Below are 24,011 nucleotides of genomic sequence, written 5' to 3'. Positions count from 1 at the left end.
TCCCTCCCTTCAAGGAGCTTACATCCTAATGGCAGAGGGGAAGACTGGGTGGGATGGAGACAAGCAAAAAAACACACGAGATAATTTCAGGTTTTGGATAAGATTTATGAAAGGAAAAAAAAAAGCAGATGAGGATATAGAAAGTAACTTGCAGGTGGGGACAAAGATTACTATAAACTGTGTGGCCTTTTTGAAGAGGCCTTTTGGGGCTGAGGAAGACCCAGTCTTGGGAAGAGCCAGGGCAAGGACTGGTTGCAGGGGGAAAGGCAAGTGCTAAGGCGAAGAGGGAGGAGGTCTCTAGGACCCGAGACAGGGAGCAGGAGCTCAGCAAGGTAGCTTCACCCAGATCCTGGGCTACCTCTTGAGCTGTGAAATGAGTTTGGGTTTTATCCTAGGCTTGACCGGAAACCCTTGATGTTTCTAAAAGAAGAGTAAATGTTGTGATTCGCACATTTAAAGGATAACTCTAGCTACTGTGTAGGAAATGGACTGGATGGAGAGATAGTAGAGAGGCCACTTAGGAGGCTACTGAATAAATAATCCAAATGAGAAGACAGTGGCTAAGACTAGGGTGGTGATGGTGGAGATGCAGAGAAGTGGATCAATGCTGGACAGATTTCAGAGACAGACTTGGCATTAAATTAGTCACTGGTGGAGATGTTAAATTAGTCACGGGGTGGGGAGTGATAAAGCTGAAACCTCTTTTTTGGGGGGTGGTTTTAGGCTGAGCTAATAGATGGATAGTGGTGTTATTTACTGAAATGGAAAATACTGGAGCAGGAATAGATATTGGGGTAGAGCCAGTCTCACATTGCACACCCTAGTTGGAAATGCCTATTACACATGGATCTTCAACTCGGGAGCCCCAAGGACAGGTATGGGCTGGATATTTGGGAATCATCATCGTAGAGGCAATATTTTATGTCTAGAGGTAGGAGGAGATCAGCTGGAGAGAGAATGCATATCGAGAAGGTAAGAGTGCCCAGACAGGTTCCACACCTGCTGTGCTGAATTTAGACATGGGCTGAGGGGAAGGAGCCAGAAATGGAGACTGAAAAAGAAAAAGAGAGGTAGAGGAAAAACCAGGATGTGGCAACTTCCAAACTCCAAGCGGAGCGAGCATTTAGAAAGACAGCACCATGTGTTTTGCAACACAGAGGTCATTAGTGACGGCAAGAACAGTTTCAGGGGAGTGGTGGAAACAGAACAGTTTATCTTTTAATAGGTGCAGGGATGGGCCTCCTGGGTGGCTCAGTCATTAAGCCTTTGACTCTGGTCATGATCCCAGACTCCTGGGATCCAGCCCCGCATTGGGCTCCCCACTCAGCGGGAAGCCTGCTTCTCCCTCTCCCACTCTCCCTGCTTGTGTTCCCTCTCTCGCTATGTCTTTCTCTGTCAAACAAATAAAATCTTAAAAAAAAAAAAAAAGGTGCAGGGACGCTGTTTCCATTTACTCCCTAAAGTTCTTCATGAATTATTTGTTGGATGCAGGTCAAAGGAGAGACAAGCTTTGCAGTGGCACCTCCCAGGCACCAGATGGTGATGTTCAGCTGCAGTCAATTCTCTGTCACCTGAGCACCTTCTCAGGAGCAAGCAGATAAAAGGTACTTTGTCCTTCTCGGTTGGACTGGGTTGGCCCTAGGGCAACTGGAATTGTAGGTGACTTTCTGGTTTGGCTCTTTTAGTGGAACTGCAACTCCTGTTCTGTGAAGAAGAGAAGGTTTATGCATGCAAAGAGGACATTGTGACGCAAAGCACAAAGAGAGTAGGGATCATTTCCCAGAATGGGGGTTAGGAGTCAGTAGTTTACCTGCAACTAAAAATTGGGAGGAACCAGCTAGATGCTAAATAACACTGAAAATCAGGGAGGAGACTAGAGTGCTCCTAAACAGGGAAAACACTTGAACAAGTCAGAGTTTCTTGTGTATTGTTGGAACTGACTGCATGAAGGCAGCGCTGGGGAAATGGCCTCTTGGCCTGTGGCCTTGGAGTCATCTGTGAGTGGTGGCTATACTGTCAGGCCGGTGGACCCCAGCAGCACCTCTGGGTTGGGCCCGTTGGCATCTCTGCTGTCACCACTGGTTCTCCTTTACGGGCCTTGGAATCTGCCCTAGTTGTACCGAAATAATCTCTTAATCACATCCTTCCTTTCTTACATCCGGGCCCCAATCTGACCTCCTGGGAGGGTGTCCGCTGACCGGCACAATAACCCAGCCAGCCCCACCCTCTTGTTGGCTAATAGGAACAGCATTTATTGAAATATGTTTATGCACGATTTGCTGTATCCTGCCATGTGCTTCCACTTGTGTAAGATAGAGTCTTCCAATAACCCAATCCTATCCTTGCAAACTGGTGGGTATTTCTTCTGTCGTGGTAAGGGCTGTTCCTATTGCCCCTGAATCTGTGGAATTACCCCCAAATCTCAGAGGCACCTTGGTTTTAGGTTTAAGCAAACTATTTCCCCCTTCTATTTTCCATAGTCTTTCTGCCTGCTCCCATCTCCTTTGTTTTGAAAAAGCGTCTTTGCTCCTGTGGCAGTTCCATATTACCGTTCTAGTTCTTGCTTTCCTTTCACTGATATACATCCCTTCTCTTCTTCAACTCCTTGAAATCTGTCTCCGCCAGCTATAAAATTGTCCCCTGCAGGGTGAGCAATGATTTTTGCCAGTCCTTGTGTTCTTCAATGACTCTCTTCTCTTGGACTCCTCCGCATCATTCGATACTGATGACCACCTTTCTTCCTTCCTTCTCTCTTTTTCCCTCTCTCTCTTGCTTTTTTTTTTTTTCCTTCCCTCCCCCTTTTTTTTTTTTTAATTTTATTTATTTATTTGACAGACAGAGATCACAAGTAGGCAGAGAGGCAGGCAGAGAGAGAGAGAGAGGAGGAAGCAGGTTCCCTGCTGAGCAGAGAGCCCGATGTGGGGCTTGATCCCAGGACCCTGAGATCATAACCCGAGCTGAAGGCAGAGGCTTTAACCCACTGAGCCACCCAGGTACCCCCTTCCTTCCCTTTTTTGGCTAGCTTGACACTGGACTAACCTGATCTTTTTTTCACCTCTGATCCTTTCCTCTGTTGCCTTAGAGGACTCTTCTTCCTGCATCTGCCCTTGGGGAGCAATTAGTTACCCCTGGGTCAGGCTCCTTTGAGGGGTGGAGCTTTCTCTTCAGGCTTGCCTCTATGTTAACGATTTCTCTCTGTGATCTGATCGTCTAACAAGATAGGCAGGCTTATTTATCTAATTACCCTCTAAATGTTTCTACTGGGATACAGGCTCTCACCCCAAGTTGAATATTTCTTTTTTAAAACATCTGTCTTCCCTTTGGTCCCTAACATCGACTCCTCCCTACTTCTGTTTCCAAGTTTAGTAACTCCACTGTTCTTCCTGCCTGGTCACCCAAACTTAAAGACTTTGAAGCATGTATGACCTTCTTTTTTCAAACCTAGGTTTTGTTTGACCATCAGGTAACTCACATTAAATAAGGATAATCCAAAACTCAGGGTTGCTGTGAGGAACATTTAAAGTGTGCTGCACAGCACTTAGAACATCAAAAATGCTCAAAAGTTTTTGACAATAACTCTTTTGAAATTCCCTCCCTCTCCCAAACCCTGTTACTTACCTCATCAGCCCTCCACCCCCCCAATCCCTATTACTTTTCTTACATCAAAGTTACAAGCAGATTCCAGACCAGCCTTCTGTATTCTAGTCCCTAGCTCTTCCGATCCATCATGCATATTTTTACTGGGTGAATCTCACTTGTACGTTACTCTCAGGATAATTGCCACCATGTACCAACTTTTTAATGGCTCACCATTTTCTGTCTCAGAATCTAAACTTCTGTCCTACCTACTCTGGCCTCACTCTACACCCACTCTTCCCCAGAGCATCTCCTGGGCATTTCTTCCTTTATTTTCCCTGGTGGTGAGCATGCCACACACACTTCTGCCTTGTGATTTCACATACTACTCCTCTTGACAGGCCAAACTTCAGATCCAGTTAGAGTTAACTTCTTCGTAAATACGTTCCATGACTTCTCTGATGACCTTCTTTCAGAGGTTAGGTTATCATAATCCTCATAGTGGGTTTGTAGTTCACCATTTACATGTTAGAGTGATAGTTTTTCTCCTTCTTATTTTAATGAATCATTTCTTTAATTACATGCACACAAATATTAATGCTAGCTAAAAGATGGAAACAACCCAACTTTTGTTCATTTGTCCCTTGAAAAACACTTGGGATGTTTCCATCTTTAGGCTAGCATTAAAATTGGTGTACAAGTATTTGTGTGGATATATGTTTTCAGTTCTCCTGGTATATACCTAACAGTATTGTTGGGTTACGTGGTAGCTCTCTAATGTCCTCAGGAATTGCCAAATTGTTTTTCAAAACAGCTGACCTATTTTGCATTCCCACCAGCAATGAAGGAGGGCTACAATTTCTCTACATCCTAGTCAGCACTTGTTATTGTCTCTTTTTTATTATGTCATTCTAGTGGATATGAAGTGTTACCTTATTGTGGTCTTGATTCGCATTTTCTTGATGCCTAATGATGTTGAGCATTTTTTCATATGCTGACTGTATATCTTCTTTGGAGAACTGCCTACTCAGATTATTTGTTCATTTAAATTGAGTTATTTGTCTTGTTGTTGATTTATAATAGCTATATATAATATATATAATAGCTATATATTCTAGATATAAGTCCCTTAAAAGATATACAATTTATAAATATTTTTTTTCCATTCTGTGGGTTATTTTTTCACATTTTCCTTTTTTTTCTTTTTAAGATTTTATTTATTTATTTGACAGGGATCACAAGTAGGCAGAAAGGCAGGCAGAGAGAGAGGAGGAAGCACGCTCCCTGCTTTATCCCAGGACCCTGGGATCATGACCTGAGCCAAAGGCAGAGGCCTAGGTGTTACTCCACTGAGCCACCCGGCACCCCTTTTTCACATTTTTCATGCTGTCTTTTGAAATTTAGGTATTTTTTATTTTTATAAAATCCAATTTAGTTTTTCTTTTGTTGCTTTTGCTTTGATGTCTTATCTAAGAAGCTATTGCCTAATCCAAGGTCACATGTTTTCCTCTCAGAATTCTATAGTTTAGATCTTAAATCTAGGTCTGTGATCTATTTTGAGTTAATTTTTGTGTACAGTGTAGGGTGGGGGTTTAGTTTATTCTTTATGAATGTGGACATTCTTTATAATGTTTTAAATATAAGCCTCCTACATTAGATAGATGTTCCTTTAAGACCTTGTGACGTGTTGTACATCTACATGTCTCTCAGTGCCCTGCACTGTACTGAGCACACAATTAGCTACCTTGCTTGTGTGAGCCTATGTGTGAACACTTCATATTTTTGTCAAGGACAGAATATCTCACAAGATGACATGACATTCAAAGTTAAACCAAAGAAAAAAAGTTTTTAGAGTATCCCCCAGCATGGTTTCCTGCGAAAAATTTTCTATGCTCCGGAGCAGTAAATACAAGCAGCGTATTTCTTTCCCCTTGAAGTAAATTTCATTGCTCTCCCAGATCCTTCCTTAGGTCTGTGTTGAAACATCCCCACCCCCAGCAAATCTTCCCTGTTTCTAGGTTTGCCAGTCCTTTTCTTGCTGTTTGCAGTGACTACCACTTCTCACTTCTACTCAAAAAAAAAAAAGGCCCAAAGGGACCAGCTGCACCCATGCTAATCTAATTACTACCCCTTGATTTCTACGTCCTTAGTAGCTTTACCAGTATGTTCCATTTTTGGCAATCGCTGGGACAAAGAATTCTGCTCACCTGGTATTTGACAGGTAATTGATTACATTTCATCTTGCTGGCCTCAGATGTTGGCTTTAAGTGCAGTTTTAACCCCCCTCCCCACACACACACATTCACATTCACACAAACCTTCTCTTATTTTTTCCTGTCACCCAGCATCTGTTTCTTCTGAATCCAGTGGATATACTCTGTATTCACCTTTTAGAAACATAAAAGCGCAGTTTAGGTAGGCTCAGAGAAACAGCTGAAGTCAACCTGTGGATTAGCCAGCCCAAGGGTTGCATTTGATGGCAGATCTGTGAGGTATCATTTGGTCTAAATCGAAGACCAGAGCTTGGTACCTTATTTGGATATTGCTGCTTTCAGTGCTCGGGCTGTTCTTCCAAACACTGGAGTTCTCGGCTACTTTTCAGCATGATGTCAGTACCACAAGTATTGCATTGTCTTCGAGGTTCTAGTGGAGGATTTCAGATAAGATTTCACATCTGAATACACTGGAAAACATTAGGTAGAAGTAAACATTTAAGAAATGCACTTGAAAGCCTCACTTGATAAACTGGAAAAAAAAAAAAAAATACCCCAGTTTCAGCAATTGGAGTCTGACTCCTTTCATCTTCACAACAAGCACCAGCTTGAAATACTCAAAAAGAGGGCCTGAAGGGACCAGCTGCGCCCATCCTAATCTAATTATTCCTCCAATGGTACTTAACAGAGGGTCACTGCCTTCCGGTGCTCTATACTGCTCAAACATAAACTGCTGATTTTCTAAAGATAGGAAAGTCTCGTCACGCTAGAACTAAGCTATTTCAAAAGTTGAGAAATGGGGCTGTTATTTACAATATTAACCATCCCCCTCTGTCACTAAATGTAGGGAATGTTCACAAACATGTGCGGTAGTCAGAGCAGTAGGCACTGTGATGTGAGGTTGTTCAGAAAGTACTCACTGGGAGGTGAGAAAATAACGAAAATGTGGAAACTGAGTGTTAAAAGCATTTCTGAGACATGACAGTTAGCTTCGAGAAATTTGTCTGAAGAAAGGGAATACTGAGAAAGGACATGGATATTTTTGGTTCTATAGAGGAATATTTGAGAAGCAGGAGTTCTTCGGAACTTACTGGAACACTTGCAAAGTTCATTAAGGTACAATGCTCATTCCTGGCTCCATTTTATTTTATTTAAAGAATTTTAATTTATTTATTTGATAGAGAGAGAAACAGCAAGAGAGGGAACACAAGCAGGGGGAGTGTGAGAGGGAGAAGCAGACTTCTCGCTGGGCAGGGAGCTGGACAAGGGGCTCAATCCTGGGACCTTGGGATCATAATCTAAGCGGAAGGCAGATGCTTAACTGGCTGAGCCACCCAGGCACCCCCTGGCTCCATTTTAAATCTCTGTCCTGCCCCTTCCTGCCTCCCCTTGCTTCTAATTTTGTGGCATTTTTAATGTATGTTATCTCATAGCCTATGCATCCTTAAACATTGCCACAAATCTTTTTGAAAATCCTGCCAAGGAGGACAGTAGCTTCTCCATCAGCTATGTTCATTATTGTGAATGTAATGGTATGCATAGAGAAATGGAGATGCTGGATGAGATTTAAGGTGGTGACAGAAAAGTCCTAAAACCAAAGCTTTGGAGTTTGTACAAAAGAAGAGGGGCACCTGGGTGGCTCAGTCGTTGAGCATCTACCTTCAGCTCAGGTCATGATGCCAGGCTCCAGGGTTGGAGCCCCACATTCCGCTCCCTTCTCCGCAGGAAGCCTGCTTCTCCTTCTCACACTTCCCCTGCTTGAGTTCCCTCTCTTGCTATGTGTCTCTCTGTCAAATAAATAAATAAAATCTTTAAAAATAAAACAAAAGAAAGAAAATGAAGGGAAAAAAAAAAAAAAACCTCCCGTGATCTCAACACAAAGACAGCTTCTTATCATTTTGGTTTATTTCCTTCCAGTCTTTTTTCTCTGAATATTTGAGGATAAGCTTGTGATGTTACAGCCACATGTACAGTTTTGAACAGCTTTTTACCCTAACAAGCAATTCCCTATTTTATTAAGACCGTTTTCATGTATATTTTCAGCACTATAATTTACACAAATATCCTTTCCTCTCTGGACATTCACACTGCTTCCAAGAGAACTATCTGGAACCTTCATGAGTAGAAGTAATTGGAGAGTAGAGAGATGACAGACTGGAGGCATCAGTTTCTCCATGATGACTAGCTGAAAATACTGTAGTGGTTTTCCTTTTTTTTTTTTTTTTTTTGGTGCCAGACCTCTGTCATCTGAATTTCGCTGCTCTCCTTTCGCTCTTTTATGGGTCCCACCCTTTCTTGAGGCCTCTAACCTCATTTCCCAAGTGCGTTGATGAACTAAGGGTTATTTACCCAGTACGTTCCTTTTCAAAGTAATTGACACAGTTTAAAAACCGGTGTCTTTTAGGGGACCCGACACATCTTGATCTTTCTGACCTAAACTTTTTGGGTCATGCGTTTGCCAGCGAGGCAGGTTCCCTGGCTAGTTGTTTCTGAAATGAGTGTCACAGGAATAGGTGAAGTGGCAGTCAGGTGGGAAGCAGGAGGACCATTTTCTATCACTAGTCTCAACAGAGTTCTTCAGCTCTTCTCTGTACCTGCTGGCACCATTCCAGGGGTATTAAAATTCTTTCAAGGTGTGGCTGAGGGTGGGGTAGAGGATGTTTAGCCATCTGAAAGCCTTAGTAGACTGTTAGTTCTAAGCTGCATATAAAAATACACAAATACGCAAAGAGTTGGAGCGGCTGGAAAAACAGTTTTTGAGTAAAACTCATTCTACTGCATTTCCTCCCCCCTCAAACAAGGGCATCGTAGGGTGTGTTCGACTCGCTGCGGGTCGGAGCTTCCGAGCGGGTTAAGAGCGCAAAAGCGAACTCTTGGGAGTGCAGTAGGAGTTGCCGGTTGTGCCGGACATTGCTTGCAAAGCAATTTTTGTGGTTCACCTCCCTCTGGGTTTTCTCATTCTTTTGTGGGATGTTCATGAAGCTGGCTCGGGCATTTATTTTCTAAAGTTTTTACGTCCCAAACCCCTCTCTCCAGCTCCCGGAGTACGGCACCTCTTCCTGCCCCGAGACTTCTGGACTTGCTCCAGACGTGGGGAGGGGGCGGGGGACTTTGTTCCCAGAAAACGACCTTGCCCTGGGAATTTCCTGTGACCATTTCTCACGGACAAGCCCCCTTCTCCCGCCGGAAGCACAGACACCCACCGCCGAGCGCTCCCGCAAAGTCGGAGACCCGAGCACAGAACGCAGCTCCCCCGCGGGAGGCCGCCCGCCTTCCCCTCGCTCCCCCTCCTCAGGTCCCGCCGCCGAGAGCCCGGATGTTGGATTCAATCCCTACGCCCGGTCCTTCATTTCCATAAAAGGGCAGTGGCTCGGCGGGGCTGAGATTGCTGCGCCGCGGGCGCCCCCCGCCTCCCCCGCACAGCTCCCACCCCCGCCGCGCGCGCCGCCCCGCCCCGCCCCCAGCCCGGGGAGTGTGCGCGGGCCTCAGCCCACAGCGCGGCCGCGGGGGACAGTGTGGGACGTCGGTGAGGCGGCCCGACCCGCTCCAGGCGGCTCCGCGGGGCAGAGGGGGAGGGAGCCGGCGCGCCCTCCCAGAGCCGGACTCCGACTGAGGGGGCGGGGAGAGAGGGGTGGAGCGCTGGGAGAGAGGCGAGGGGCCGCGACGGCAGGACTCCATTAAGTCGCTCCAGCCGGGAGGCAGCGCTTCGCCGGCTGAGGAGGGGGACCGACGCCGCCGCCCCGCGAGCCGCCGCCCCCGCGCCTGTTGCCGCGCGAACCCCCGGCCGGGAGCACGAGGAGCCAGCGGTGAGGGGCCGGGATCCGGGCTGGAACCTGAGAGGGAGCGCGGGCGGGGAGGAGGAATGTGAAGCCCGCGGGGCTGCGTCTCTTTGGGCCGGGGTGCGGTCTGCAGGCCGGCAGGTGAAGCCCGCCGCGGTCCGCTAGGCGAGGGCCGCTAGGCTGGGGCCGCGCGGGGCGGACGGGCGGCGCCGTGTCCGCCGGGGGCTGCGGCGGGCGGGAGTGCTGGGCGGTCGCCGGGAAGGGCGCGGGGGCGCAGAATCCCGCCAGCGGTCCCGCCCCACCGCTGCTCTCCCGAGTTCGTGCGGAAACCCTCGGGTCTTCCACCTTCTCCCGCTCCGCGGCGGACTCTGCGAGTTCGGTGGGATTTGCCTTCCTTTGGGGGAGTGACGCTTACGAGAGCCATTTCCTCCGTGCTCGCAGGAAGGAGCCATGGCTCTGGACGGGATAAGGATGCCAGATGGCTGCTACGCGGATGGGACGTGGGAACTGAGTGTTCATGTGACGGACCTGAACCGCGATGTCACCCTAAGAGTGACCGGGGAGGTGCACATTGGAGGGGTGATGCTCAAGTTGGTGGAAAAACTTGGTGAGTAGCATCCCAGCCGCGTCTAGATAGATACACGACCTCCAGACCGAGGCGGCGGGCGGGTGGTGGGGGGTGGTTAAGGATGGGGGAGGGGAGGCTTTTGGAAATCTTGCTTGGCATCCCGCAAATACTTTTCAAAATTTTAAGATCTTTCAGTATTTAAGTAGAAAGACTTTTTTTCACATTTGTATCTTGTTTTGCTATGTTACTGTTTGAAATTTTCTTAATGCGGTGGTTCCAGCCTCCCAATTAATAAACTTAATTGTGTAGTGACTGGCGAGAACGCCTTCAGCGACTTCACGTTAGAAGAAATGAGAAAAGTGCGCGTTTATGTGGAGAGGGGAAAATTAACAGGGCTTGTGGTTATGTCAGTTCATTGTACCTGAATGTTGGTGACATCTGGTATTGAGGATGATGCAAAGAATTTTTAAAGTATAAATTGCACTGGAAAATGTGCAACTTGCGACGCCAGTATGCAGGTTCTGTAGCTGTATTACTATGTGATGGAGCGTATTAAAATGTTCCAGTCATCCTCTGTTAACGAGGGGTGGGGCAGTGTTTGACTATCTGTAGTCTGTGCTTTAAATACGCTATTTCGAGTGTTCAGTTGTATAATATTAAGCTCATGAAAGAATGTTGTGCTAAAAAAAAAAAGCATAATTAAATCGAGATTCATTCAATTTTAAATAATAGGGTATCCAACAGTATGGACTGTAAGAAAATTCTGCAGTACGTGTTTTGGTTCTGATACATTAAATAATTTGCAGTTTTAAGAATCAACTAAAATGATCATATAGATAATTTTTATATTAAGAATCAACTAAAATGATCATATAGATAATTTTATCCCAAGTGAAATGCTCGGGGCTCTGTCTTTCTGACTTAACATACCTTTTTTATGTCATGCAGTTCTGGTAAGGTGATGTGTGGCACTGCCTTTTTTTGAGGGGGGGGTCTTTTTATTTGAAACACAGCATTCATTCTTGAGACTACTGTGGAAAAATAGAAAAGTGTTTATCAGGAAACGTATTCCTTAACCATGGGATTGTTGTATACCTGCCATGTAAATCTATGAAACTAGAGTTCAGTGGTATTTGCAAAATAAGGTAGAATTCATTTAGGTAGATCTTTGTATCTCTACAGGAAGTTTAATTATTGAAGGACCAAAAAGAAGCTCCTTACAAGGTAGACTCTTCTTTGGTCTGTGTGTTGTTTGCCTCTCTGAGACATGGCCCAGGAAAGCAAGCCCCCCCCAGTAGTCCTTTGAAAATGAGATTTTGCATATTGTTAATCCAGTTAACTGTTGGTTAACATTGTTCTTACCTGATTTGACTACATCAGTCACTGCAAAATACCCGTGAATCTTTTTTATCCAGCATTAGTGTGGGATTAAGGAAGAAAATAACATAAAATTTTTGATGTTTCCTTTGTTTTCAGAGGAAACAAGCATTTGCATCAGAAGTTACTTATATATGCTGAATGGACCTTATTATAATAAGAGATACTTCTTACTGTGAGAAAGGAGCTGTTGAAGGTGATCGAGACAACTTAACAGTTCTTGAAAGCCAGTCTTTATCTGATGAATAAGTAATGACTTCTATATTTATATTGCATTGATTAGAACTGTTTATTACAGAATCACAGGCATAAATAGAAATAAAGAGAATAAACGATTTGCAGATAGAACTGATGTTAATTTTAAGTGACTATAACCTGAATCTTTTAATGTTGAAACATTTTAAATTTTTTATGCAGTGAGAAAGAAGCCCACAAGCCCTGTACGTGGAAACCTTGCATTTTTCTTGAACTGAACCAGTACTGATCTCTTATATTTTGACTTCCAAATAGAAAGTGCTTTTCATCATTATTCTGATTTATCTGTTTGGTACAAGGAGAGCTAAATGATTTTTTGCTTCTGATTTTAGGATTAGGTACTTTGAATGGTAAGCTGTTTTCTTAACTATTGGTAAGTGAAAAGAGGAGAAATTCAGTAGGGCAGCATTTAAAGTTTAGGTAGGCCAATTAGAAAGCAATTTTATAATTTTTTTTTCTTAAAGATTTTATTTATTTATTTGACACAGGTCACAAGTAGGCAGAAAGGCAGGCAGAGGGAGAGGGGGACTCAATCCCAGGACCCTAAGATCGTGACCAAAGGCAAAGGCTTAACACACTGAGCCACCCAGGCACCCCAGGAACTTTATAATTCTTGAGAGTAGCCTAAAACTGCAGTGGCCTGCCTTTTGAAACACTGAGCTGTGTCACTGAAGGTATTAAAGGGTGGACTGGGTGGCTGGCTGCTTGTCAGCTACTACAGTAGATCAGAATAGTTTGCAGGATCTGGAGGATTGGAGGTGTCCATGGCAGAAGGTCTTGTGTCTTGGGATTGCAGAGCAGGGATGGACAATTGGCAGAATTGGCAGAATGGAAGCTATGGCCTTGGAACAGTTATGGTAACTGTGGAACAGAAGGTACCACAGGTTTCTTCTTGTTCTGATGAGAATCTTATGAAAACCAAAAGCCCTGAGTTTTAAGGCTTTCTTCCTATGTAGTCAGTGATGATAATTATTTCCTGGGGATTGATGGATTCTATGGTGACCCCTCCTTTCAAGACTGTATTAAAATTTTGTATGTGGGGCACTTAGTTGTTTCAATCAGAAGAGTGTGTGACTCTTGATCTCAGTGTCTTCAGTTTAGAGTTCCACACTGGGTGTAGAGATTACTTAAGTAAATATTTTAAAAATAAATAAAATTTTGTAAGTATGTACATATATGGGATTTTCTGAGAAGAGGCTTTCTAGCTTTCATTAGATTCTCAAAGAAGCCTGTGATTTAAAAAAAAAAAAAGAAAGAAAGAAAGGAAAAAGGTTATGACACAGCCTGTGGGTTTGACCCCTGAAGGTCACCCTTAACTGTGAAGCGTATAGGGGTCAGATCAGACGTAGGCACTTTAAGCAAGCTAAAAAAGTAAATAATGCTTCCTTAGTATGTGTCAGCAACATTATTATATTTAGTTAGAATTTTATAAAGAATTTTTGCCCTTCAGTTAAGGTCATTAAGTAATTTTTTGATTCATGACTTTGAGTCAAAGATCTGAAAGGCCTCCTTTAAATCTTAGTGTAAAATTCATATGTCATTCTGCACTAACCTTTTAAAAGAAAATAAAGAGTGTATGCTATGAAGAAGTGGGCCATAAAGGAATTATATCCTGATGTCACAGAAAACTTGTTGCATCTGTGACTTAGTTTAGGCTGATATTAGACATTATCTCAAGATTTGTTCCCTCAATGTTTATACCTCATTCTAAAAATGATAAGTTGAAAAAAAATGAAAAGTTGTTTTCACCTTTTTTATTTTTAAAAATTCAAGTTGAAAGCTTGAAATCAAACTTGAAAAATTTATTGTAGTTTTTGTTAAAAATAATTTCCAAACCTGTATAGTGTTTTTTGTTTAGTGCTTTTTTATTTCAAAGTAAAGAGTTAATATATAAAACATCAGGGATAAAGATTATAAAAATAAGGGGCACCTTGGTGCCTCAGTGGGTTAAGCCTCTGCCTTCTGCTCAGGTCATGATCTCAGACTCCTGAGATCAGCCCTGCATCAGGCTCTCCTTAGCAGGGAGCCTGCTTCCGCCCCCCCTCCCCACCCCGCCTGCCTTCTGCCTGCTTGTGATCTCTGTCAAATAAATAAATAAAGTCTTTAACAAAAATTATAAAAATAAGACATTAGAGAATAAAATTATAAACTAAGTATATTCAAAAATTTTGTAAGGAAGAGGCCCAATTTTATGGGATTCCCTTATGTTCTGGAGATCACCTAATATTCAGAACTAAGTATTGAGGATTCTAAATGCCAAGGAGATGCTTTGTTTCACTGCATTTTGTGCTTTATAAATGTCTTTTCTGAAGTTTCTCTTTTTTCTTTTCTGAACTGTGTACAATTAAATATTCCCTTTCTGTAGAAATTCATATTAGAGGATAAGGAATTTATTGTTACATGGTACTCACTGGAGTCTCCAGCCAGTAGCTCTCTGTAAGCTTGGAGAGAGGAATAGATTGATTTCTGAGTTTCTTTTCACCTCTGTCTATGAGTAGGAAGAGCATAGAAGTCGGGTTAAATAATAATCCAGAGGAAAAAGTACAAATCGCATTCAGGAGTAACTACAAAGAAAGGTATGGAGTTGACCTAGAAAGTTTAGGGAATGTTTCTGAATGTAGCTTTTATAAAGATATTCTTCTGGCATTGAAGTGTGTTATGTTCTTGCTACAACTAATGAAATAGAGTACATTTATGTTGGAATTGCATGTTCAGATGCAGTTAGGTTGTGAGGTTGGCACACATGACAAAAAAAAGTAGATTTTAGTTAAAATAACCCCCTAAAATCCCTTAAAGTATTTATGAATTATAATATACATTCATTCCATTTCCCAGGAGTGCAAAATAGCTTCAGAAACTTTAAAAACCAATTTATTTAGTTGAGCACCACATGAAGAGGTTGGCTTGTGTTGGGGGATTTGTTGCACAAAAATACTTTAAATACTAGGAATAAAGCTTGGCAAGATGAACACAGAGAAAAGCATGTGTAACTGGATAGCTCCCTTCTAGTGGTGCTTAGTGATCCTTGGGGAAGTCATGTTTATTTAGTGAAATGGTGTCTGTGCTATTGAAATCCTGTTTTTTTTTTCTCCTGAAGTCTTATGGTTTAATTCATGGAAATATCTACATGGTGCACATTCACAGCACTTACTTTGAAATATATCAAGATTATAAAAACATTTTTTTAAATCTTTTGGAGTGGGATGGGAGAAAAATTCAGTGGTAAAGTCATATAAAAATGGGATGGGGCGCCTGGGTGGCTAACTCATTAAGCGCCTGCCTTTGGCTCAGGTCATGATCCCAGGGTCCTGGGATTGAGCCCCGCATGGGGGCTCCCTGCTCGTGTCTCCCTCTCCCACTCCCCCTGTTTGTGTTCCCTCTCTTGCTTTGTCTTTCTTTGTCAAATAAACAAAAAAATCTTTTAAAAAAGTGGGTTGAATTTAGTTAAGTATGTACTTTCTGATAGGAGATTTACTCTAATATCCTATTAATGATCCATAAGAACTGGACATTGGATTTTATGTGCTCTTAGCAAATATTAAGCTTCTTAAAAATAGGGGACAGTAGGGATATCTGGGTGGCTCAGTGGGTTATGGGTTAAGCGTCTGCTTTCAGCTCAGGTCATGATCCCCGGGGGCCTGGGATAGAGCCCTACATTGGGCTCCTCATCCGTGGGGAGCCTGCTTCTCCCTCTCCCCCTGCCTGCTGCTAACCCTGCTTGTGTGTGCATGCACGTGCGTGCTCTCGCTCTCTTTCTCTGTCTCTCTCTCAAATAAAAAAGGAGCAGTATGTAAATTTTACTAAAATTCTCATAGTACTAAAAAAGTTTGAGCTGTTCCTTGGATATATTAGTGTATGGTTTGCTGTCATGTTTTATACCCTGTTTTTTTTTCTTTTAATCAACAAATAACTGGTGTTAAATAAATTAGTCACTAAAAAATAATATAGGCACTATAAAGAATATCTTTTAAAATTCAGTTTCTTGGGGTACCTGGGTGGCTTGTTAAGCGTCTGCCTTTGGCTCAGGTCATGATTCCAATGTCCTAGAATCAAGCCCTGTGTAGGGCTCCCTGTTTAGCGGGAAGCCTGCTTTTCCCTCCCACTCTCCCTGCTTGTGTTCCCTCTCTCGCAGTGTGTCTCTCTGTCAAATAAATAAAATCTTAAAAAAAATAAAAAGTAGAGATACTTGGGTGCTCAGTGGGTTAAGCCTCTGCCTTCAGCTTCGGTCATGATCTCAGGGTCCTGGGATCCAACCCTGCATCAGGCTCTCTGCTCCGCAGGAAGCCTATTTCTCCTTCTCGCTCTGCCTGCTGTTCTACTTGTGATATCTCTCTCTCTCTCTGTTAAATAAATAAAAATCTTTAAAAAAATAAAATAAAATTCAATTTCTTTTCTTTTCCTTTTTTTTTTTTTTAAAGATTTCTTTCCTTATTCATTTGACAGAGAGCACAAGTAAGGGGAGTGGCAGGCAGAGGGAGAAGGAGAGGCAGACTCCCCGATGACCAGGGAGCCCAGTGTGGGGCTTGATCCCAGGACCCTGGGATCAGGACCTGAGCCAAAGGCAGATGCTTAACTGACTGAGCCACCCAGATGCTCCCCCACCACTTTTTTTGGTTTTATTTATTTGTTAGAGCATGTGTGCACACATAAGCTTGGGGGGGGGGGCAGTGGGCAGAAGGAGAAGCAAGCTCCCCACTGAGCAAGGAGCCTGACATGGGACTCCATCCCAGGACTCTGGGTTCATGACCTGAGCTGAAGGTAGACGCTTAAGGGATTGAGACACCCAGGTGTCCCTTTTATTCAGTTGCTTAACAAAAGATCTCTTTGGAGATGTGTAATAGCTATTGAAGAAAAGTGAAAGAAAATTAATGTTTTTTATCTTCAGCTCTATTTTTTGAAATTTCAGTCTTACAAATTCAGTAATAAAAGGAACCATGAAGGGTGCCTGGGTGGCTCAGTCAGTTAAGTGTCTACCTTCAGTGCATGTCATGATCCCAGGGTCTTCCAGTCAAGCCCCACATCAGGCTCCCTGCTCAACAGGGAGCCTGCTTCTCCCACTGCCCCTCCCCCTGCCCATGCTTTTTCTCTCTCAAATAAATAAAATCTTAGGAAAAAAAAAAAAAGTAACCGAGCACTGTATAGTTTTCACCTAGGTCACCAGTTAGCATTTTGCCATTGATTTCTTTGTACACACATAAATTTCTTTGAACCACTTTCAGTAAGTTGCAGACATCATAACCCTTCATCCCTGAATACTTAAAATAGGTATTACCTAAAAATGAGGACTTTCTCTTAAATATTATATTACAGTTATCAAATTTAGGAAATCGTTGTTTCAATAGTATGTGTAATATGCATCTGTGTTCAAATTTACCACTTGTTCAAGTAATGGCCTTTGATTTTTTTTTCCTTCCAGGATTCCATTCCACATTTAGTTGTCACTAAACTGCTCTTTACTCAGTCTCCTTTAATATACATAATGGGTACCAAGTATTGCTAATATTTTTAAACATTGTTAGGTATAGCTTTCCCATAATGTTGTCTTCAGACTAGTAGTAGATGCTGATGGGTACACAGAATAATACGAAACAACATCCTGTCTCTAACACTTAATTGGTTTGTATGATCTTTGGACAGCTAATCTAACCTTCTGAATGGGTTTTGGCATTTACAAAATGGAAATTAAAAACAACAGCACACTTTCTCATAGGTCTTGGTGAGAATTAAAAGAGATAATATGTGTAAAAATATATTTATAAACTGTTAGTGCTATAAAAATGAGAGTGGCTTGGCTGTTTTCTCAGTGGCATTGAGAGTCCCTGTGTATAATGTACTGGGGGGAAATAAAAGAACTGCTTTTAAAAGGAATTAAAATGTTTTCTCAACTATTTAACTTTAATAGGTTCCACCTTTGAAACAGAAATGTACTCAGAAGGGAGTCTGAAGGGGTTTAGTTTGGGACTGCTTTGTGTTCTCACCCCCTAAACAAGAAAAATAGCTATCATTTCAGCTTTCTCACTTCCAAACACACACCTATCTCTTTAACATAATAAAAGCTATTTAACTGCTGTATTCACAGGATTTCTGAAGTTGAATGAACCAGTAAGAGGATGATGGTATTAAAGGGATTTGAAAAATTTATAACCATGAAGGCTTTAGTAGTAAATTAATTCTTTTTATTAGAGTGGTTTGTTTTTTCAGTTATAACAAAGGAATGATATAAAATTGTTTTTTTGGCACATGAAAACATTGAGCCCATGTAGGAACTAGGGAAGTGGTTAGTGTATGCGGTATTTTTATATTAATAATTATTTTAGTGAAATAAAAATTAATGTTAATGACATGATATGTTACAAAATGGTATATATGCCTAGTGTGAGTTAAATGAATATTCTGAAGGAAAATTTAAAAAATTTTTAATAGAGATGGGATGATGTTCTACACTTGAATTTGTGGTTACAAATTCATATCCATTATAATTCATTGCAACAAATTATTTCTGTAATTGTATTTTTGACTAGTTTTTTTCTTAATACCTAGCTTACTAAGATACAATTTATGTACATTAACATTCATCCTTCTTGGTATAATGTGCTGAGTTTTTTTTTTTTTTTTAAGGTTTTATTTATTCATTTGAGAGACAAAAGGTGGGGGTGGGGAGCAGAGGGTGAAGCAGACTCCCTGCCGAGTAGGGAGCCAGCTGTGGGACTCTATCCCCAGACTCCAGGATTATAACGGGAGCTGAAGGCACTTGCCCAACCAACTGAGCCATCCAGGCACTTGTTGGGTGCAGAGTTTTAACAAATGTATACCATTATGTTAAACTACCATAATTAAAGGGCGTCTGGGTGGCTCAGTTGTTTAAGCATCTGCTTTTGGCTCAGGTCATAGAGCCCCTCATTAGGCTTTCTGCTCAGTGGATAGTCTGCTTCTTTCTCTCTCCCTCTGCTGTGTCAAATAAATGAAATGTTAAAAAAAAACAAAACAAAAACAAAAAAAAACCCCTACCATAATTAAGATACAGAACTTATCCAGCACCTGGAGGAGTTTGTTTGTGTTCCTTTATAATCAGCCTATCCCCTTAACCCCACTTCTTGAAAAACATTGATAGTCAGTCTTTACTAGAATGTCCTCTAAATGTAACCATAGAGTCTGTAGCTTTGAGTCTGGTGTCTTTCACTTAGCATAATATATTTAGAAAAATTTTTTTTTAGCATAATACATTTAGATTTATCTATGTATCATGAATATAAAAGTAGTTTTTTCTGTTGCTGTGTTGTCATTGTATGAATTATATCAGTTTATCTATTCACCAGTTGAAGGGCATTTGTAGTGTTTCCAGCTTGGAGAGATTATGAGTAGGGCTGCTGTAAATATTTTCATTTCTCTTGGATAACGATTGAGGAGTTGGGATTCCTGGATAGTATTCTAGGTATATGCTTATATTTATAAGAAGCTGTCAGCTTTTCCAAAGTGGCCACATTATTTTGCATGCCTGTCAGTGTTGTATGAGAACTGGAAAAAAAAAACTTTTGAGAGTCCAGTTGTTCTGGGTCCTTCCCCAACATTGATACTGTCAGGTCGTGTTTATATTTTTGTTCAATTTTAGTCAGTCTAATAAGTTTGTAGAGGTATCTCATTATGATTTTAATTCACATTTTCTTAATGGTTAGTGATGGGGAGCTTTTCACATGTATGTATGACATCTGTATATCCTTTTAGTGAAATGTCTTCATATATTTTGCCTGTTTTTTTTTTTCTTTCTTTCCCGCCCTACCTCTTTTACCTGTTTTTTGTTTTGTTTTGTTTTAAATCTGTGTTGCTTTCTTACTGAGTTTTGGGTATTTTTTTTTTAAGATTTTATTTATTTATTTGACAGAGAGAGAGATCACAAGTAGGCAGAGAGGTAGGCAGAGAGAGAGGGGGAAGCGGGCTCTGTGCTCATTCAGGGCTCAATCCCAGGACCCTGGGATCATGACCTGAGCTGAAGGCAGAGGCTTATTAACCCACTGAGCCACCCAGGCACCTGAGTTTTGGTTATTCTTTATATATGTTTTAGATATAAGTCTTTTATCGGATACATATTTTGCAGTACTTCTAGTTTATGGCTTGTTATTTCATTTTCTTTACACAGTGTATTTCAAAGAACAGAAGTTCTTAATTTGGATGAAGTCCATTTTACCAATTTTTTTTTCTTCTGGATTGCCCTTTTTATTAAGAAACTTGCCTAATCTGAGATGTCCAATGAAAACCAATTTGTTACTGATCTTCTAAAAAACTTAGATTTTTAGACCTTTAGTCGTAAATATTGACAATAATGAAGCATATTTGAATAATAAAAGAAAATTCTCAGGGTTTATTTTATTTATTTTCTAAAAGATTTTATTTATTTGAGAGAGAGAGACCGAGATAGCAAGAAGAGGGAGAAACAGGCTCCTCGCTGAGCAGGGAGCCTGATGGAGGGCTCCATCCCAGGACCCCAGGATCATGATCTGAGCCAAAAGAAGACACTTAATGTACTAAGCCACCCAAGTGCCCCAAGTTTTGGGGTTTAATGTTACAGGAATGTTACAGAAAGAATTAGGTCTGGGTTCTAATCCTGCCCTACCACTGAGTAGCTGTGTGATCTTTTTTTTTTTTTTTTCTTTTTTTAAGTCAGAGTTTTCAGTGTTCAGAATCTCAATTTCCTTATCTGTATAGTATAGATAAACACAAAATAAGTCTTCCTTTAAATTTGTTTTCTTCTCTATGTAATTTTATTAGAGTTCTTCAAACATTGTTTTTTAAATGTGGTAACTTTTCAAACTAGATGATACAACATTCTAAGATAGTTCTGTTGTGGATGGTCTGCTTTCCTTCCCTGAGACTATTATATTGTTTATTTGTAGTAACACTCCTGGAGTGACCTGGTAAAATGTTTTGAAAACTAAATCATCTGGTATTTTCTCTCATTTCAATACTTCTTATATGCGAATTCACGAATAAGTGAATTAGTATATATAAAAGAAGAAGAAATGTGAAGTTTGCATTTGGATTTTCTTTCATGATTCATGTTTTTGGAGTTGATTTTCTACTATCGAGTTGTATAAGAACCAGCAACCCTCAGTATTTTCTTGGACAACCTGTATACACTTTTCAGTATTAGGAAGCTGGTAACCTCCAGCACAGAGGAGGTGAAATCTGCTTTAGAATCTCTTGTGAATCTTTTCTCAGATACTTATCTTATTTTTATATTATGCTGTAACTAAAAACTATATCAGGTTGTGATTTCAAAGCATCGGTGTAATGATGATTTAGATATCTTTTTCATAGTGGAACACTCAGAATTGTGAATAAAACACCAATAAAGGGCCAGCATTATTGATGATAGATGACGCTTTCTATTGGAAAAGTACCTCCCAGCTTAATATTCCTTAATATAGTCCCTGAATTCCCTAACTTTTGAAATTAAAAAGCAGATGATTGCTATTAACCAATTTACAGTTTCAGGCAGGGTGTTGAATTCTGTGGCTGTGAGAGAATGCTCTTGTTGGGGAGAATGACTGGGATGGGGGACAACAGCCTATTGGTGTGACAGCCCTGACTTCATTCTAGTTGTACAGCCTTGTGCTGGGTGACCTACCTGGTCTGTACCTCTGGTTGCTTGGCTATGAATTAGGGATAATAATAGTAACTTTATCATAGCATTATTAAAGGATTAAGTTAGTTGATAAATATGAAATGTTTCAGAATAGCCTTTGTAAATGTACTGATGATGATTATAGTCTGGACTATTTTAGTGGTGAGTAAATTTTTCCCTTTTACTGAACTAGAGAAATAAGGCTATTTTATAAAAGATTGAGAAAGTATCTTTTATAAAGGGAGGCCAAATAGTACTAACTTATTCACTATAATATTAGGAATGTATTTTGACTTTATTGTGCTACCTTGTATCACTGTAGTAATATTATAAAGTTATGACAAGAATGTATTAGAAGCAGTAGATTTTATGCTCTAATATATACAAAATTATAGATAAACTATGCTGCAGCGAAGGTATTTCCAGTAAATTTAATTTCTGGTTTAGGCAGATGCTTTCTTTAAAAGGTAAATTTTGTTAGTGTTTAAGAACTTCGTCTAAGACATGGCTACTTATGGTTATGTTGTGACCTTGGTAGTTCTTTACCTTCTGATTATTTAGTGTCGCTTAACCTTAGTCTTTTTATCTGTTTCTTGAAGTTAATTATAAAAACTAAGATGTTAAGAGGATTAACAGAATCCCTGGTAATCAGTAGAATGGTTAGGAAGAGCTCAATAAAATGTTATCTTCAGTTAAACTTCAAATACTATGTAAACCTAAATAAAATGTAAACTTGAATTGTAGAATGAAGCAGTCTAATTTGTTTTCATTGTATTTATGTAGTATTTAACCAGAAACCCCTTCTTATTTTCTTGCCTTTGTAAATTTTGTTGAATAGTTCTAAACTCTCTGAATACATTACCTGAAGCCAGACTGCCTGGGTTTGAATACCAGCTTTACTCCCTGTAAGCTTTGTGACAGTGTGCCAAATTATTTAACACTGCTGTGGCTTGGTTTCCTTACAAGTAAAATGGGGGTAATAATATATTTACCTTAAGGGTTTGAGGGTTAAATGATGTATATGTGTAAAGTACTTAGAACAGTTTTTGGCACGTACTAATTATAGCACATACTAGTTGTTATAATGTTATTTTATTGAGGATCCTAATGGACCTCTGGAATATCTCTCTACTAAGTATCTTATCTCATGGGTTTGAGGAATAAATAAAATGCCTTAAGTCAGACTAGGAAAGAAACACTTTAGAGTGAGATGGGACATTTGTGTGTAAACATTCCTGTATAAAAATAGTTCTGTATACTCACACTGTATTTTTGATAGGTTATAGAGGTATATAGCAGGACACTTCTATGGGGATAGAAAAGGTAGATGGACTTGATCTCACCAAGAGCAGCAGCAGCAAATGTTTATGGAGGGCCAAGCATTGTATTAAGTAATGGGGCATAGTCCCTGTTCAGATGTGAGCAGCTTTCTAGTACCAGAATGAAAACGGAAGATTGCTTTGAGTTAATGGTCTAGTTGTGAAGTGCCAAAGAAAAGTGTAGGAAGATGATGGAGATTTAGAAGAATGAGCAGTGACTGGTCTTATTTGAAGAGGGCCAGGATGAAAAGTTAGGAAGAAAGACATTCCAGATTGCAATTGCATTGTTTATAGTGCATTGGATAATAGCTTGGAGAAGTAAAAGATAAGATTGTAGAGAGGAAAAAAAAAAAAAAAAAAAAAAAAAAAAAAAAAAAAAAAAGATTGTAGAGAGGAAGGGTGAAAGTTCAGTAAGTGAGGAGATGATATTCTATTATTCCTTCACTCACCCACTTAATATTTTTATTTTTTAATTTTTAAAAGATTTTTTATCTATTTATTTGACAGAGAGAGACCTAGCGAGAGAGGGAACACAAGCAGGGACTGTGGGAGAGGGAGGAGCAGGCTTCCTGCGGAGCAGGGTGCTGATGTGGGGCTAGATCCCAGGACCCTGGGATTATGACCCCAGCCGAAGGCAGGCGCTTAATGACTGAGCCACCCAGGTGCCCCCCCCCTTAGTATTTTTAAATGAGAAACTGCTGAATGCTAGACAGTGTACTATGAATGGGAGAGACAGGAAGTGAACAAAATTCATTCCTTATTCTCATCTTACAGTCATAGGGACAAGACAGTCTTTAAATATGTAATTGCTATAATGTGATGAGTATCATAATTGAAATAGTTACAGAAGTATCTCCTGGGGAAGGAGACCTGGTATATGGGGAAGGGTTTTTGGAGGAAATTACTTTAAACTTGAGAGTTCAAGGTGGAGTAGGAATTAGCCAGACTTAGGCAAAGGATGTTAGCTTATTAGGGCATGGGATGGAAGAACAACAGGTTGGGAGAAATTGAGAAGCCCCAGCTTGAGAGGTAGAGCAAGAGAGGGTGGCCATTCAAGGAACTGAAAGAAGTCTAATGAAGAGCAGTCCTAGGAAATCAGTGGCTTGCTAGGCTTAAGAAATGAGCTTAAGAAGTAAGTGCTTAAGGGCGCCTGGGTGGCTCAGTTGGTTGAGCAACTGCCTTGGGCTCAGGTTATGATCCCGGACTTCCAGGATGGAGTCCCGCATCGGGCTCCCAGCTCCTTGGGGAGTCGGCTTCTCCCTCTGACCTTCTCCTCTCTCATGCTCTCTCTCAAAAAGAAAAAAA

General features: G+C 41.0%; 1 protein-coding gene across 7 annotated transcripts in view; it reads left to right on the top strand.

The window, feature by feature from the left end:
- The first annotated feature begins 9,321 nt into the window (after positions 1-9,321).
- The window catches only part of FERMT2 (fermitin family member 2), an 89,699-nt gene continuing 75,009 nt past the window's right edge, over positions 9,322-24,011 (top strand). For 5 of the 7 annotated variants that reach the window (XM_032344252.1, XM_032344250.1, XM_032344248.1 and 2 more), the window contains exons 1-2: positions 9,477-9,595; positions 10,010-10,175. In XM_032344252.1, coding sequence (XP_032200143.1) covers positions 10,019-10,175 — 157 coding nt within the window. In that variant the 5' untranslated portion in view covers positions 9,477-9,595; positions 10,010-10,018. Of the gene's footprint in view, positions 9,596-10,009; positions 10,176-24,011 lie in introns of all 7 variants that reach the window. The other 2 variants (XM_032344254.1, XM_032344253.1) reach the window with 1 other exon arrangement.

The sequence above is a fragment of the Mustela erminea genome, chromosome 5, assembly GCF_009829155.1.
Source record: "Mustela erminea isolate mMusErm1 chromosome 5, mMusErm1.Pri, whole genome shotgun sequence".
Lineage (NCBI taxonomy): Eukaryota > Metazoa > Chordata > Mammalia > Carnivora > Mustelidae > Mustela > Mustela erminea.
This window is presented reverse-complemented; position numbering and strand designations above follow the sequence as displayed.